The sequence below is a fragment of the Balaenoptera borealis genome (genome assembly GCF_965194805.1).
Source record: "Balaenoptera borealis genome assembly, chromosome: 18".
Lineage (NCBI taxonomy): Eukaryota > Metazoa > Chordata > Mammalia > Artiodactyla > Balaenopteridae > Balaenoptera > Balaenoptera borealis.
Genome location: NC_138877.1, coordinates 5,196,046 through 5,212,314, shown reverse-complemented (window position 1 = coordinate 5,212,314; position 16,269 = coordinate 5,196,046). Strand labels below are relative to the sequence as shown.

At 40.8% G+C, this 16,269-nt stretch overlaps 1 protein-coding gene across 10 annotated transcripts in view; it reads right to left on the bottom strand.

The window, feature by feature from the left end:
* CDK8 (cyclin dependent kinase 8) overlaps positions 1 to 16,269 on the bottom strand; it is a 243,372-nt gene that overhangs the window by 135,825 nt on the left and 91,278 nt on the right. For 7 of the 10 annotated variants that reach the window (XM_082365098.1, XM_082365090.1, XM_082365094.1 and 4 more), the window contains 6 exons: positions 15,922 to 15,991; positions 15,038 to 15,110; positions 12,339 to 12,436; positions 11,643 to 11,721; positions 11,361 to 11,519; positions 7,785 to 9,062 (listed from right to left, as the gene is read on the bottom strand). In XM_082365098.1, coding sequence (XP_082221224.1) covers positions 8,937 to 9,062; positions 11,361 to 11,519; positions 11,643 to 11,721; positions 12,339 to 12,436; positions 15,038 to 15,110; positions 15,922 to 15,991 — 605 coding nt within the window. In that variant the 3' untranslated portion in view covers positions 7,785 to 8,936. Of the gene's footprint in view, positions 1 to 7,784; positions 9,063 to 11,360; positions 11,520 to 11,642; positions 11,722 to 12,338; positions 12,437 to 15,037; positions 15,111 to 15,921; positions 15,992 to 16,269 lie in introns of those variants that run through there. The other 3 variants (XR_014236821.1, XM_082365093.1, XM_082365092.1) reach the window with 2 other exon arrangements.

Genomic DNA, 16,269 nt, shown 5'->3' with positions numbered 1-16,269 from the left:
GTGAATCTGCCTAACGTTTTACCCACCTAACAAACTGTTTCCAGGTGTGACCCCTGCTTCCAGCCAAGATGGAGTAATGGGACCAGGTTTACCCTTCCCCCTTAAACAATTCAAAAATTGGACAAAATATATTTCAAAACTGGTTTTCAGACATCAGACAATGGACAGCACAAGTACTGTTTCCCCGAGAAACAAAGTGAGTTTTACTGTTGCATGAGCTTACTGCCTGAAAGCAGTTCCCAGTACAGGAAAGAAGAATCCGAATAAAGTCCAGTGCGCTTGGTGTTTTGAGCAAATGGAAGTTGCACTGCATGGAAGCTAAGGTGGCTGGAATTTAAGGGCAATGTTTTGGAGAGTGAGAGCTGCACAGAGAGCGAGCTTTGGAGATCTGCAAAAGGGTCCCCTCAAGTCTAAGTGATGCATGAGAGGCCTCTACCAGAGGTTGAGAACCACTTCCTGGAGTTCACACAGGGCTGAGAATAGTCTGTGTTCCTACCAGCCAGAGTGGTAGCTGGGGCTTCTGGCAGAATTCTCAGAAGGACATTTCTTTAGTAGTGGGGACTAATTAGCCCTAGACTTAAAGGCAGTTCTAGACTTGATATATAAGCTTAGAAACAAGTATCAAAAGGATCCAGTTAACTTAACAGTGTGCCAAAACAAAATTCAACACTAAACAAATATAACGAGGTCTAGCAACCAACAAAGCAAAATTCAAACTATCCAGCATCCAATTAAAAAAATTACTAGGTTGAGAAATTAAGAAGATAATCCCATAACAATGCATCAAAAAGAATAAAATACCTAGGGATAAAGTTAACCAAGGAAGTGAAAGATCTGTACACTGAAAACTCTATGATTTGATGAAGGATAGTGAGACACAAATAAATGGAAAGATACTTCGCTCATTTTTTTGAAAGAATTAATATTGTTAAAATGTCCATACTACCTAAGTAATCTACAGATTCAATGCAATCCCGATCAAAATACCAAAGGCATTTTTCACAGAAACAGAAAAAATAATCCTAAAATTTGTATGGAACCATGGAAGACCCAATTGCCAAAGCAATCTTGAGATAGAAGAGCAAAGCTAAAGATATCACACATCCTGATTTCAAAATATATTATAAAGCTATAGCAATCACAACGATATGGTACTGGCATGAAAAAAGACATACAGATCAACGGAACAGAATAGAGAACCCAGAAATAAACCTGTGCATATACGGTCAACTAATTTACCACATGGGAGCCAAGAATATAGAATGAATGGGGAAAGGATAGTCTCCTCAATAAATGGTGTCAGGAAAACTGGACAGCCACAAGCATAAGAATGAAACTGGACCCCAATCTTATACCATGCACAAAAATCCACTCAAAATGGATTAAAGACTTAAATTTAAGACCTGAAATCATAAAACTCCTAGAAGAAAACAGAGAGGGCAAGTTCCTTGACATTGGTCGTGGCAATGATTTTTTGGATTTGACACTAACCAGAAGAAAAGGCAACAGAAGCAAAATAAAAGTGGAAGTATTGGGTTGGCCAAAAAGTTCATTTGGGTTTCTCTATAAGATTTTGGCCAACCCAATACACCACACTAAGAATCTTCTGCACAGCAAAGAAAGCCATTAATAAAATGAAAAAGCAACCTACAGAATAGGAGAAAATATTTGCAAATCGTATCTCTGGAAAGGGTTTTATATTCAAAATATTTAAAGAACTCACACAACTCAATAGCAAACCCCCAAAGAATCCAACTTTAAAATGGAGAGAAGAACTGAGACATTTTTCTAAAGATGGCATACAAATGGCCAACAGGTATATTAAACGGTGCTCAACATCACTGCTCAACAGGAAAATGCAAGTCAGAGCCACACTGAGATATCACCTCACACCTGTTAGAATGGCTATTATCAAAAAGACAAGAGATAACAAGTGTTGGTGAGGATGTGGAGAAAGGGAGCCCCTGTGCACCTGCTGGTGGGAGTGTAGTGGGTTGGCCAAAAAGTTTGTTTGGGTTTTTCTGTTACATTATGTTATGGAAAAACCCGAGCTTTCTGGCCAGCCCAATAATTGGTACTGCCACTATGGAAACCAGTATGGAGGCTCCTCAAAAAATTAAAAATACAACTACTGTATGTTCCAGAAATCCCACTTCTGGGTATCTATTTAAAGGAAATGAAACCAGTATCTCAAAGAGATATTTGCATCCTCGTGTTTATTGCAGCATTGTTCACAATAGCCAAGGTATGGAAAGAACCTACGTGTCCATCGATGAATGAATGGATAAAGAAGATGAGTGTGTGTATATATATGTAAAAATATACATATACACACACACACACACACACACACACACTGTTCCCATACTGTTCAAGGGCCCCAACTTCTTCATAATCCAGTCCAATGATCCACCTGTAGCTCATCCCAAACTAGCACAGGGAAAATCTTAGTAAACTGATACTACTGCGAAGCACAGCTTAGCGCGACCTGCTCGACCAACAACGGATTCCTCACCACTGACATCTTTTGAACACACTTTTTTAGCCTGGATTCCACGCTACCCCAGTGCAGAAGCCAAGACAAAGCATTGTGCGCAGTTGATTTATGTGTGAATGTGATCTCAGGGAGCAGTAGTGTGAGATGAGGGGGAGAACAAGGAAGGAAAACTAATTCAAGGATGCATTTTTCATTTGGCTGCCACCGTGGGTGACTGGTGCTCAGTTCTGTCAAGACCTTCTAAAATGCCTTACGAAATGCCTCTCCAAACTGTTCTGCTTTGGGAAATCAAAGGAGGAAGCATCTACATATTGATTCTTTTTTTTTTTTAATTTTTTAAAATTTTTATTTTATTTTTCAATTTAATTTTATAAATTAATTAATTCATTTATTTACTTATTTTTGGCTGCGTTGGGTCTTCGTTGCTGCACGCAGGCTTTCCCTAGCTGCGGCGAGTGGGGGCTACTCTTCGTTGCGGTGCGCGGGCTTCTCATTGCAGTGGTTTCTCTAGTTGCGGAGCACGGGCTCTAGGCGTGCGGGCTTCAGTAGTTCTGGCACATGGGCTCAGTAGTTGTGGCACACGGGCTTAGTTGCTCCGTGGCATGTGGGATCTTCCCGGACCAGGGCTCGAACCCATGTCCCCTGCATTGGCAGGCGGATTCTTAACCACTGCGCCACCAGGGAAGTCCGCCATTGATTCTTTTAATCCATTGGTCAAGGGTAACCCCCTGGGCATCAGTTGCCCCTCGTATCCCGAGTTCAGAGTGGGTCCTACGGGCATTCTGCACGGATGAGGCATCAGAGAAGCTCCACTGCCGTGGGCCCCGGCAAAGCACCTGCCCGAACATGGTGACTGTGCCCATGTGGACACAGCAGCTGGAGGAAGAAGGGGCCCGGAGGAGTCTGACGTGCACAGGAGTCCCGCGTGACTTCGCACAGTGAAAGCCGCTGACGACATCAGAGAAAAATTTGAGTTGTCTGTTTTTGCCTATGTAGAGCATATTTTCCGCCAGTGCAGAAATTCAACTGGAAAAGCAATTACCGCGTATTAATCAAGCTGATTTTAGGGCCTATTGAACCAGCGTCAGGTTTTAAAATCCCTTATATTGTTGAGTATGCTTTCAAGAGACATGATCAGTAACTAGTAAAATACAAATTCTTTTTGTACTTTGTAATTTAAATGGGAAAGCACACCAAGAAATGACTTCATTTGAAAATAAAACAGCCCTCGCTGGCAGCCCACAAGCTTATTTATTTCATCTCTGGCTACCGCTGCCCAGGACATGTTCTGTGCTCTGGACAGATGGACACTTCACCCTGTATGACATTCCTAGGCTTATTCCTTTCTCTGAGGCCTGGAAGCAGAGGTAAAGCAAATCTGACTTGGTCACACAGCTGAATGAGTTTGAGCAGGGCACGGGCTCTCCAAACTTCATTTTTCTCATTTGCAGAATGGGGGAAAATAATACTTAACTCACAAAGCTTTCGTGAGGAGTAATCCTATGTGTAAAATGCTTCACGTAGTGCCTGTCACATGGTAGGCATTCGCTGTTACTTTAGGGGCCAGCTGAGATAATAAAGCTAATTATGCAACTTTGAAGCGTGATGCATAGTTTGCTTTACACAATGCCTTTTGGCATTTCTGTGACAGTGAAAACATCATTGTTATTATTACAATTCTTATTATTGACAGGGGCTTGGAAAAGGTGAATGACTTGACCAAGGCTGACATTAAGTAAGCGGCAGGGCCAAGACCTGGGTCTTCTGACCCCAAGCCCCGTGTTCTTCGGATGCTCCACACCAATCCTCCCCACCCCAAAACCCTTCCCACGGTGCCGCTTCCTCTCAAGACAGGAGAGTCATGGTTCCCGGCCCTTTGTTCAGTGCTTGATCCCGTAATGGCGTCCACTACTGTGTTTCCTATGTGTATCCTGACTCCTCAGTTAAATGTACATATAGTTCCTTGAGTGTTTGAGGATAGCGATTGCGGTTTGCTTCAGTTCTGTTTGGCTACAAGTCCTAACGGACTATCAAACACAAACCAAACGCTCAGTAAGTATCTGGTGAATTCAACTCTCTTGCTCGCTCAAAGAACATTCAGGTTATGAGCAAATTCACAGCCGTCCCTAAGTGAGATGGAGATTGTATTAATTGTTTAGTAACACTTTAGAAAAGCAGGAGCCCCTAACCCTTGCAGAATTAAAAAAAAAAAAATCTCTATAAAGACTACTGAATTCAGGGGGACCTTTGAATATTCCAGCCTTGGGATTATCAATGCGCTAGCTCTCCGTTTCGCTCATTTAAACATTCTAAGCTGATTCATGAGAGGCTAGGAAACGTTTGGTCATGAAACGACTCCAAGTTTAACTTATCTGCTAGAACTAGGTCATACTATAAGTCTTCAGAAAAAAGTCATATTTCCATTTGGAGAAAACACTAATAATAGCTAACATTTAATGTACACTTAAAAGCCAGGCATGTGCTAAATGCTTTACAAATACTAGATTTTAAATCAAGTTTAAGGCGCAATTTATATACCAATCACCAATTTAAAGTGTACAGTTTGATTTGTTTTGAAAAACGTATGTATGTGCAAGTGTAACCACCACTACAATCAAGATTCTACCAAACGTTCATTTTTTATTGCTGAATAATTTATTTCACTGCATGGATATCTCACAATTTATCTATTCATCTGTTAATAGACATCCATTTGTGGGCTATAATATAAAGGTATTTTGAACATGCATGTACAGACTATTGTGTGGACATGTTTTCATTTCCATTGGGTAAATACCCTAGAGTGTGACTGCAGGGTCATATGATAAGTATATGTTTAACTTTATAAGGAACCATCAAATTGTTTCCCAAAATGGCTGTTTTTTATATTCCCACCAGTAATGTATGAGCATTCCAGTTGCCAACACTAGATTTTGTTGGCTTTTTTTTTCTTCTATTTGTTTTTTATTAAGGCTGAATTTAAAACCACTAAGACTCACCTACACAGTTCTGAGGATTTTTGCATTCACTTGCACAGCAAAAATCAAGATACAGAACGGCTGCATCACTCAGAGAAATTCCCACACGTCCTTTTGCAGTCAATGCCTATCTCACTCTTGCACCCCGGCAACCACTGTTCTGTTTTCCAACCTCATGGTTTTGCCTTTTCCCAGATTCCTTTTGCCTTTTCCCAGATGAGAATGTCATATGGGTGGAATCACGTGTATCAAATCAACACACTGTACACTTTAAACTTACACAGTGTTGTATGTCAATAATATTTCCATTTAAAAAAAAAAAAAAACCTGCCTTTGTGGAGTTTATCTTCTGGGGGGGCCGGCGAGGAAAAACAAGAAGCAAGTGTATGTTAGTGATGGTCAGCGCTGTGTAGGGAAATAAAGCCGGGCCAAGGCGGCAGGATGCTGGCTGGTGTGGGGAGACGGGGACAGGCTGCAGTCTTACACACAGTGCAAGGGGGAGCCTTTAATAAGATAAGATTCGAGCCGACCTGAAAGAGGTGAGGGAGGAAGCCGAGAAGCTGGGGAGAGACAGACACGGATGGAATAGGAAGTGCAGAAGTCTCGAGACCACAAGCGCGTGGCAGGTTCCAGGAACAGCGAGGACAGCGCTGGAGCTGGAGCGAGCAGGTGACGGGATGGGAAAGACACGGCAGGACACGCAGGGCCTCGCTGGGCACAGTAAGGGGTCTGGCTGCCACGGATGGGGGTGAGAGGAGGAACGGCAGGAGGAGCCCAGGCTGCTGTGACGAAGAAGACAGGGGCAGGGAAGGGGGAGGAGACAGCGGCTGGGAGCCACTGAAGGAAAAGCCGCGTGTGGGGTGGACGGGGGTGTGGGCGTGCGTGTGTCTGGAGCCAAGGTTTCCCTGTGGCTCGGACAACTGGGAAGGCGGGTAAGTCTGCAGGACAGCAGGCTGGACGGTCGAGGCAGGAGTCAAGTTTGGATACGTTCAGTCTAGAGAGAAACTGAGTCATGGGTCAGATGTGCCAGGCAGGTCTGGGCTGGGAATCTGGGACTCGGCAGCCAGGGAGCAAGGGTGAAGAGGAGAGGCCTGGGATGGAATAGGGAAGGGACAGAAAGCAGTCAGGTGTGGGTCAGAGGTGCTACGTGGAGAAGCAGAGCCAGGAAGCAGGCTAGAGAACCACGGCAGGTGTGGGCGTCTGTCGTCTGTCACAGACACAGTTAAATACATGAGTCTGCAGCTCAGGGAGGAAAGAGGCTGGGCTTGTGAATTCGATGGTCACCAGCAACACTGGGCAGGGCTGCTCAGAGAATGGGGGCTGATAAAGGAATAAAGAAATCTGAGGACCGTGCCCGAGAAGTTTCCAGCACTTCAGGTGGAACTTGTTATTGTGGGTTTTGCTTTTTGAAATACATGCAGGAGAAGATGGTTGTCAACAGAGCAGTCGTCTCTCCGAGCCACTTAACTGCTACTGTTTGCTCAAGCTTTAGACCAGCCTGGGAGCGTTCCTCGTGCGTGTCCCTCAACTACTGCATCAGAACCAACTGGGGACCTTGTTAAAATCGAGGATTCCATGTTCCACCCCAACCCTACCGAAACAACCTCGGGGGCCAGACCCCGAGAAGACAGAAAACTCCAGATGATTCTCATACACACTAAGTTTAAAAGCACTTCATTAAAGGCAGGGAGAAAAAAGCAGAAGACAATCAGAGCGGAAGGGAAATACGGGTAAGACTGACGGCAGTGACACAGCGGGGGAACTCTGTAGCCAGATCTGGGCATCGTGTGCGTGAACTGGGGCGGGAAGAGTCAACATGGAAACACGGATTCAGCTCCTAAAGATTACCGTTACCATTAGGGTCAGGCCACCCAGTGTCGGAATTCCTCAGTTCTTAAAATGTTTTAGAATAGTTTTATATGAATGAATTGAAGTTTTAAGAAAAGGAGTATGGTAGTTTCTTAATCTTCTGTATTTTGTGCCAAAGGAGGGAGTAAAAATAATTATTGGGATAAAAGAGTCAAAGTGGGCTCAGCGTATCACAGAATTAGGCATTATTCTAGAAATGGAAGGCTCATTATGATTTCTTTCAATTAGAAAGGTGTCTATTTCACATCTTGTATTATAGCACCAAGTGTAACAGAGAAAAGAATCCGTATCTAAACCATAAGTCATTACTTCATTATGGAGGCAGACGATATAGATATTGTTAATGAAAACAACTGAAGAGATTTATTTAGAGGCCACCTGTTAAGGCACATTTTAAAATAAAACACCTTTGTGTATATAAAAATACAACTGACTCCATATTTTGATTTATGAAAAATAAATTTATTACATAACACCTTGTTTTTAACAATGTTCAATTTTTTTAAATTCAGAATACTTGTGTCATTCATGTAAAATAGTTTGATACAGTACATTGTATGTTATAGGTTTTCTTTTTCCTCAAAAATTCTAAGGCTCTCCTACTCCTTCTCCTTTGCTGAAGTAAGGGCACCCTAAACAACGTGCGAACAAGTTTTAAAAAAGAAAATGAACTGAACAAAATTTTAGTAGCACTACACCAACCAGCTTTAAAATCAGGACAAAATATCTGAATTGGATGCCGCACCTTTTTAAGGAAGTTATCATTCATGCTTTTTTCATCTTTAAAGCATGCTCACAAATCAGCAACACCAACAGGAAAAATAAAACACTGTCTATGACAATCATTTTAGTTTGTTTGCTGAACCAAACAGGTTTATATCAATGACAACATATTTAATTACTATCAATAGCAGCTTTAATACCAGTCAAGTCATAGATTAAAAGTAAAAACAAACTCATAAGTTGGAAATCAATCTTTGGGAGTTTTGAAACCTTCCTGGAAAAACTATGTGGCTTCTTGTACTTTCAAAGAATTCCAAGCAATATTCTTGGTCAAAAAACACTGATTAATGTAGAAAATGAATCAACCCACTGTTAAGACACTAAAATGAAAGGTGTACCGAAAGAATCTCATTTTGAGTCTTGGTTACTTTGTTAACATATACTGTATGTTTCAAGTACCAGTTAAAACTTTTGTGTGTGTGTGTACTATTGGTCAGATAATGTTGTTACACGGGAAGAATTCACCACATACAACGACAAATGCTCGCCCCTAGCACGTTTCACAGCTTCAACTGCTACAGACTGTCACTGAAAAAAATGCATTGGTCAGTCTGAACCATGTCAAGTAAACTATGGAAGTAGCAAACCCACAACACAAACTGTGCTAGCACTTTCTTCTCAAGTCTAACTCCAAAAAGGTACAACTTGGAAGCCACTACCCCAATCTGTGAAAAGTGGTGGAACTCGGCTACCGGACACTTGACTACGTGGCTGCACAGCACATTCTCATGGCCCCTTCCAGGTTCCCGCCGAGAGCCGCAGGCCGCCCTGCAGCACAGCGACAGTGCATGGACAGTGTCCGACGCGGCTCAGTAGCGGTGTGTCTGGTGAGAGTACTGTGGAGGCTGCTGGGAGGTAGCTGAGTATCCCATGCTGCTCTGTGGCTGTGATGTGCTTGGTCCAGGGTTGGGGTAGGCAGCATGTGCGTTGGAACGCTGGAAAAGGAGAGGGAGGGCACAGGTGACTCAGGCGTTCTACGCGCTGGCTGCATCCTGAGCCAGCAAGGCTTATGTGTGTTTGAAGTGTCTTCTATTTTACGGCAGTAAGAATTTTAAAAGTCTTGTGCTATGTACTGGCTTTAGAATGAAAATGACAAAACCCCCAAATCTTTTAATATCAGCTTTTCTTTATGAAGGTCAGACGTATTGCCGGTGAAATAACACTAGGCTGAGTCTTACTACTGTGCTGTGCAGTTCATTTTTTTTTCTATAACAGGAACTCCCTTTTATGCTGTTTTGTATCTGCCTGATAAATAATAACTAACTTGCCTGCGATGCTTACTCTTGAACTTAATGATGTGTACATTAAGAAATTCAAAGCTAATCTACACGCTTGTTTCTTCAATAGAAAACTCTCAACACACGCATGACTAAAGAACAAAAATGAGTATGACAAAAAAGGGTACCGCAGAATCATTTCTTCAGCATTAGATATTTTTATGCCCTTTACATTAATGAATCTTACTTTCTGCTACAAGCGATATACAAAAGTAAAGTTACAATTATTAAAATGTAGGAAGAGTGGTATTCTCAATTCTAGAAACAGCGCAAGGGGCAGAGTTCAGAGTCCTCTAGTTTTGATCTCTTGTATTCCTATTCCCACTCCTGCACCTCTCTCTCATACTGTTAGTTCCCCAAGACAAACACTACGAAATATTAACCATAATTTAATACTTTCTTCTTTCAGAGCATGTTTAATAAATCATGTAATTTGAAATTCTGCCAACCCTAGCAAAAATAACATTTTAAAAAGAGTGGACATGTGAAATTGTAGTCAGAAATACTATTTTTGAAACCACGCACAAAAACCACCACAATAATAACTTCAACAAACAGAAGCACAGCAACATGCCCCACCCTGCTTCATTTTCATGCTCAGGACGCACCACCTGAGTGTGCAAACAATCCTTGTGCCGAGAGGTGCGTTCTCTCCCTCCAGGTGGGGAGGAAAAGGTACTGGAGCAAACGTCAACCCGCAAGACGCCTGTCTGCGAGCTTACTGGAGGACAGTTACTACTCAGGCAGACAATGATTCCCAGGCTTTGGTGGGCTGGACCTCCCGTTAACCATAGCAAAGAGTTCATATCTACTTCTTGAGGTGTAGTCGCAGGCTCTGGGAGCCGTACTAGTTTACTAAGACCTCTTTCTCTCTTTTAGTAGGGAAATAAGTCTAATTGGTCACGTTTTCAGTATGCTTCCACACTGAAATCCAGATCAGTTGAGAAGAGGATTAGAACCAGCAGGGAGGTGCTACACGATGTTCCAAATGGGCCTGTCTGCAAAGGGCCTGTGACCCTGTCACTTGAGAGGATCCACAAGTGGCATCGGAGCCACCCCAGCAGATCTGAGTCTGCGTGCTGGGTCTACCTCCAGCTCGCGGGGTGAACGCGGGAAAGGGGTTTAACCTCTAGAGTAGAGCCTCAGTTTTCTGAAACGACGATAACGCTGACCTCACAGAGTTGTAACGCTTGGAGGGAAGGATGTCTGCTTCATACTTAGTAGAAGAGCTGGCACATGGTAAGTACTCGGCAAGCTCTTCCCGTGATCACAGTCACCACCAGCACCCCCACCAGCACTCAGGAAGTGTGTCCTGCGCCCTGCGAACGCGACTAGTAATTCTAATGACGACGACGATAATAAGAATGAACAAGGTGAGTGCTGTCATCTATTACATGCCTGTCAGTCGGGCTGGCCGCTGTCCTTAGCTCACGTCCGCTCACGTAATCCTGACCACAGCCTCACGCTGACCATTATCTACATCCATCCGACAAATGATGAAACTGAGAACATCTCAATCACCTACTCAAGTCTGCCCACAAGTCAGTGGCGGGGCTGGGATTTGGAAGCCTGAGTCCTTAATCACTGTGGTTTCAGAAACGACAGACATCACTTCCTAAGCGCCCACTGTACGCTGGGTGCTGAAGTTCACCACAGCTGTTCCCACGGCAACGGCAGGTTAGGCTTCGCCCGTCTCATGTTACAGATGAGAAACTAAAGCCTTGTCCAAGGTCACAGAGTTAACGAATGGCGTAATTTAAGTCTGATCATGTCAAGTCTGGCTAAGCCCCCTCTACTGTACCACCAAGTACTTTCAATGCCAATAACGCTTCACGTCAACGTGTTTCCCAGGCATGTAAAGGTCGGTACTTTCTTAACTACGTCGCATTTTCCAGTGGTCACAAGCCCACATGCAATACCGACATGGCAGGTCAATGAGAAACAGACGGGAAGTACCTGATAGTCTGAGGTCATGATCAGTCCACCTGAGGTAGTGGTAGGAGGGACGACTCTCACTTTCTTCAGCGGGGGTCCCTGGGTGTGGCTGCCGTCCTGGTTCCCGGGGTGGCCGGTCCCATTCGTGTGGTTGTTGCCCTGCTGCTGCTGCTGGTTCTTCTCAAGTGGTTAAACACAAAAATACAGTCCAGCTCAGGAGGGGAACAGAACATGTCCGAGCCAGGAAATGGCAGAGCGGCACCGAATTAAACAAGAAGTGGCCAAGCGCGCTTTAATACTTACTTTGTCTCCTTTGTCATCAGGTTCCTCTTCTGTTAAAAATTCTCGCTTGGGGTAAGGGATTTGACAACCGGCAAAAACGCTGATCATAAGAAAAAAGAAAAGTGATTTCGGGTATCCTAATCGATATTTCAAATGCTTCATTTAAGTGGTTTTTGTTTTCATCTTTTAAGATGGACTCTCTGCCTGCTTATTTGTGATATAAGCACCTTTCATGCCGCTGTGACACAATGAATCTCTTCTTCTAAGCAGTGACATCACAGCAGGCCAGGGGAGGGCTTTTCATTGTATAAAAATAATCAATAATCATCTGATAGGACTCAGCTTTCTTCTTTGATCCCAGGCTCCTTTTTTATCACCACAACCAAAAGATAGATTCCAGCTGGAATGTCATTATTTTACTCTCCCAACTGCATTTAAAATGAGAGTATGGAAACACAAATGTATTTGGGAATGGAGTTTGCAACTGGAACACAATACTGTAACTGCAAAAGCAGTGAGCCAGCCCAGGGAGTCTGAGGGAGTGACAGCTGTAAAACCCCTGACGACACTTCAGTCATCAGAGCTCATTCTTCACTTCTCGTAAGGATCTCCTTGGGTCCCCATGTAAGAGCAATGGCAACCTGGAGCTGACAACTGAAAGAAAGCATGCACCAAAAAAGTCTATCGTGCTAGTGAGTTAATAAATTGATCACTTACTCTGATGTAGGAAGTGGGTCTTCTAGGAAATAGGGGTCCTGCATAGCCTGCTCTGAGGTAATTCGCTTTGTTGGGTCCATGGTAAGCAACTTCTGAAGCTGAAACCACAAATCATAAACACATCGCTGCATTACTTCTCTTAGTTTTATACCCTTTGGCACATTTTTGGGAGGCATATGTTTTTTGATGACTAACACCAGAATTTGGAGGGTATTTATTCCCCCAAACTAAAAAAAAAAAAAATCTCCCAATTGTTCCATTTAATATAATAATTCACATTTTAGTCATTCGAAGACTCATTATCTCACTTGGTTCTCCTACAAGAAGTAACTAAACTTATGTCTTCTTACTCTAAACCAATGACCTTTTCCCTAAATTGCTATATCCAATTTAAAATGGGACTAACATTCTTGTATTTTCTGTTAAGGGGAAAACTTATTATAACACAAATAATACACCAGCCACATGTGGCTATTTAGATTTAAATCTAAATGAATTATAAGCAAATTAAACCAAATTAAAAATTAATTAATAACCAATTAAGAAATCAGTTTCTCAGTCATGCCAGCAAGCACACGTGGCTGGAGCTGCCCTACCAGGCAGCGCGGCCGTCCGAGTCCTCCTGACAGCTCTGCGCTGGTCTGAATAAGTGTGGTGGCTGGCACAGAGCTCGTAAAGTGCAGAGGTGTGGCTATGAATTTATTAGTTGAGAGATTCTGAACAAGTTACTTAACCACTTTGTAACCCCATTTCTCAAGTGGAAATTAAAAACAGTACCTTTTATCATAAGTTTATTTTCAGAATTAAATGAGTTAATATGTGGAAAGCAATTATAACAGTGCCGGGCACAAAGAAAGCACTATATAAGTGTTAGCCATTATTATTACTATTATTACATAAAGCAATGTCACACTAATGTGAAAACTCAGTATCTTTCGGCTGAAATATAATTTACTGAAGGCTCTATGAACTAAAGTATTTGATGTTAATATGTGATTTAAGAGATGACCTAAACAGTAGTCTCTTAGCTTATGATCTCTGATCTAATGCAGTGTTTTCCAGGCTTTAGAGTATACCAGAGTCATCCCTGGAGCACTTCCTAACTCCCAGATGTCTCTGGTACTGCTAACCTATGACCACACTCTGAAAACCAAGCAACTAGCAGACATGTGGAGACAGTGGGAGATGACACAATCAGAGAACAAACAGACAGAAAATATTTTTAAATGCAGATGAAATGCTGGGATGCTGAGACTTTAATTTTAATGAGCTGATATTTCAGTGGAAGCACAATTTATTTTGAGATTGAAAGGAAAAGCATGCATTTGCTACTTAAAATATTCAACAGTTTTAATGGAATTGTATTAGAGCTTTCAGATGGAACCACCCAAGATAGGTCACCCCAGTAAAAACAAGCAAGTAAGCTGTAAAGGAAGCCTCTCTCTCTACAGTTTTAGTGGTGGTGGTAGCGAGAGTCTCCTCAGACTAGACTGAGTAGCAGTGAATTGGGGGGATGTAAGATAATTCTCCTAAATTGTGACTTTTGTTCTACCACTATTACCATTATTTTTTTAGAATAAATAAGGCCATAACTTTGAAGGATCTAACTTACCTTCCAATTTGGGTACTATTTTAAGTACATTATAAGAAGCCATGATTTGGATAATAATACATTGCGTGGTAATATGGTCAGTTAAGCACTGCTTTTTAAATCGCTGATTAGATATGAAATGTATGATACATAACGTGATAAAAAAATTACTAAAGAAGATGCAGAAGCAGAAGAGGAGAAGGAGAAGAAAAAGCAGAAATACAAGAAATATTTGCCAAGGGGCCTGGTACTGTAATAAAGGAAAGTTTAATCCTTTCAAAGTAAAAAAAGTCCCATTTAATGAACTCATTTAAAAATACTGGGAATAAAGGATTAAAAGAATTTAAAGCCAAGCAAAATATAACCTGCTTCCCCAAATTCCCCCTTTATATTACTTTTTTTGAAAAACCATAAAACTGAAAAACATTTTTAATTGTTATGATGTAAAAACGGAAAGTTTATTGTAAACAAGTTTAAATTGACAAGAGTTGAATATAATGTCACAAATTACCTTGATAGTGCAGATTCATTTAGATTCTAGGTCAAATCATTTTTCCATTATATACTATCTATATACTACATTTCTCATATTCTTCCAGGAAAAGCACATAAGGGTCCCTGAAGGACCTTTAACAGCCAAGTCTATAAGAGGTAAACTTAGAAAGAGATAATCTGTAAAACTCATTTCTGAACAGTGGGATTGTTTTCATCTCGATTCTTCTTTGAAATTTTAAAATAACTGATGAAAACCAATAAATGGAATTTTAAAAATGACTTGACAGACTTGGTACACTGACTCTCTTTAGAAAATCTAATGTAACCAAACATTAAGTCTGTGAATTAATGTTTAGAAAAATTAGTATTAATTTTCTAATTAATTAGAAATTCTAATTAATTAATTTTTCTAATTAATTAATGGGTTTAGAAAAACAAGTATTTGATATCTTTACTATACGCACCAACGAGATCTCTGCATTAGTATTACTATTAAAGAACTCTAAGAGTGCTGAGTAACCACAGAAATTGACTCCAAAAAGCCTCAGGTTGGGCTTATTAACAGGGGGAAAAAATGCATTAGTACTGTTTAGTACCCTTCTCTAATGCTTACCAAGTGGAATGCTTTACTATCTGGTTTAACTTTATGTTTTTCCATATACTTGATAAGGCTGCAGTTGGTGTACCTGAAAGAGAAATACTATGAAATAGCTATATTACATATGAGGTTAATTTTACATTGGCTGAAGTTTTTCCAAACAGAATTATTTTAATGATAACCGACACAGAACATATATTGCAAATGGTATTCAATCAATTTTATATTTCATTCAGTATTCACACTAGTCACTTCTGAATGGATACTACGGATTAAATGCAAGATAATTTCATGAATAATATACACACTGTTTGGCTTTGTTCACATGAATGCTATCTCAACAATTATCTTAAATAACATATGGGTCAAGAGTTTAACTCAGCCTTACTAGTAAGTTTAAAATAAATACAAATTTTAAAAAATTTGTCACAGGTCTATAAACTCCCTCTCCCAATCCCCTTGATCTTACATTAAGAATAAATGAAATATTCCTTCTTCTCCATTAAAACTTACTTAAATTTACAACACAACCTGGGTGGGTAGGCAGGTGGCTATAAGCAAGGTTTGTTTATTTCAGTGTCTTACTGCTTCAGCTACGATACTTTCCACGGATGCACAGCTTCCAGAAAGTAATAAATATGGAAAGAAATGAACTGACTTTTTTTCTCATATCCAAATCAGCTGCTAATATGAGATATTCACCTTCTTTCTATCACCATTCAAACATCTTAAGAAATGAAGACTATCATAATGCAAAAATATTTATTAGAGTACATAAGTAAAGTTATTCAATAGAATAATCTTGTGTTGAGTATTCTACCATGTTGCGTATTCAATCTTATACGGAGAATTCTAGAAAAGCAAAAATCAATGAAAGGTCTATTTTCTTTCCAACTTACGTATTTCTTCTGAAATCTTTCATTAATGTTGAATGTTCAGGCATCTTTTTTATATCTTCCCAATCTTTATCTGTGAAATACATTGATACAATTTTATATTGTCTAGGTTCCTATTCTCAAGAATTTTAATAAAGGTTACTTCACTTTTCATTACCTGTCCTATACTTTTAACTTCCATGAAAGCACAGACTTCAAATAAATGGTCAGCTATAGTAAACATCTTAAACATGTAAATGCAATTCCCCATACCTTGTACTGAGTTCAATCTATCTCTTTTTAACTTCATTTTTTGAATGCCTACTTTCTTTATGTTTTACTATAAGTTACCTCAATTTCTGTAACAACAGA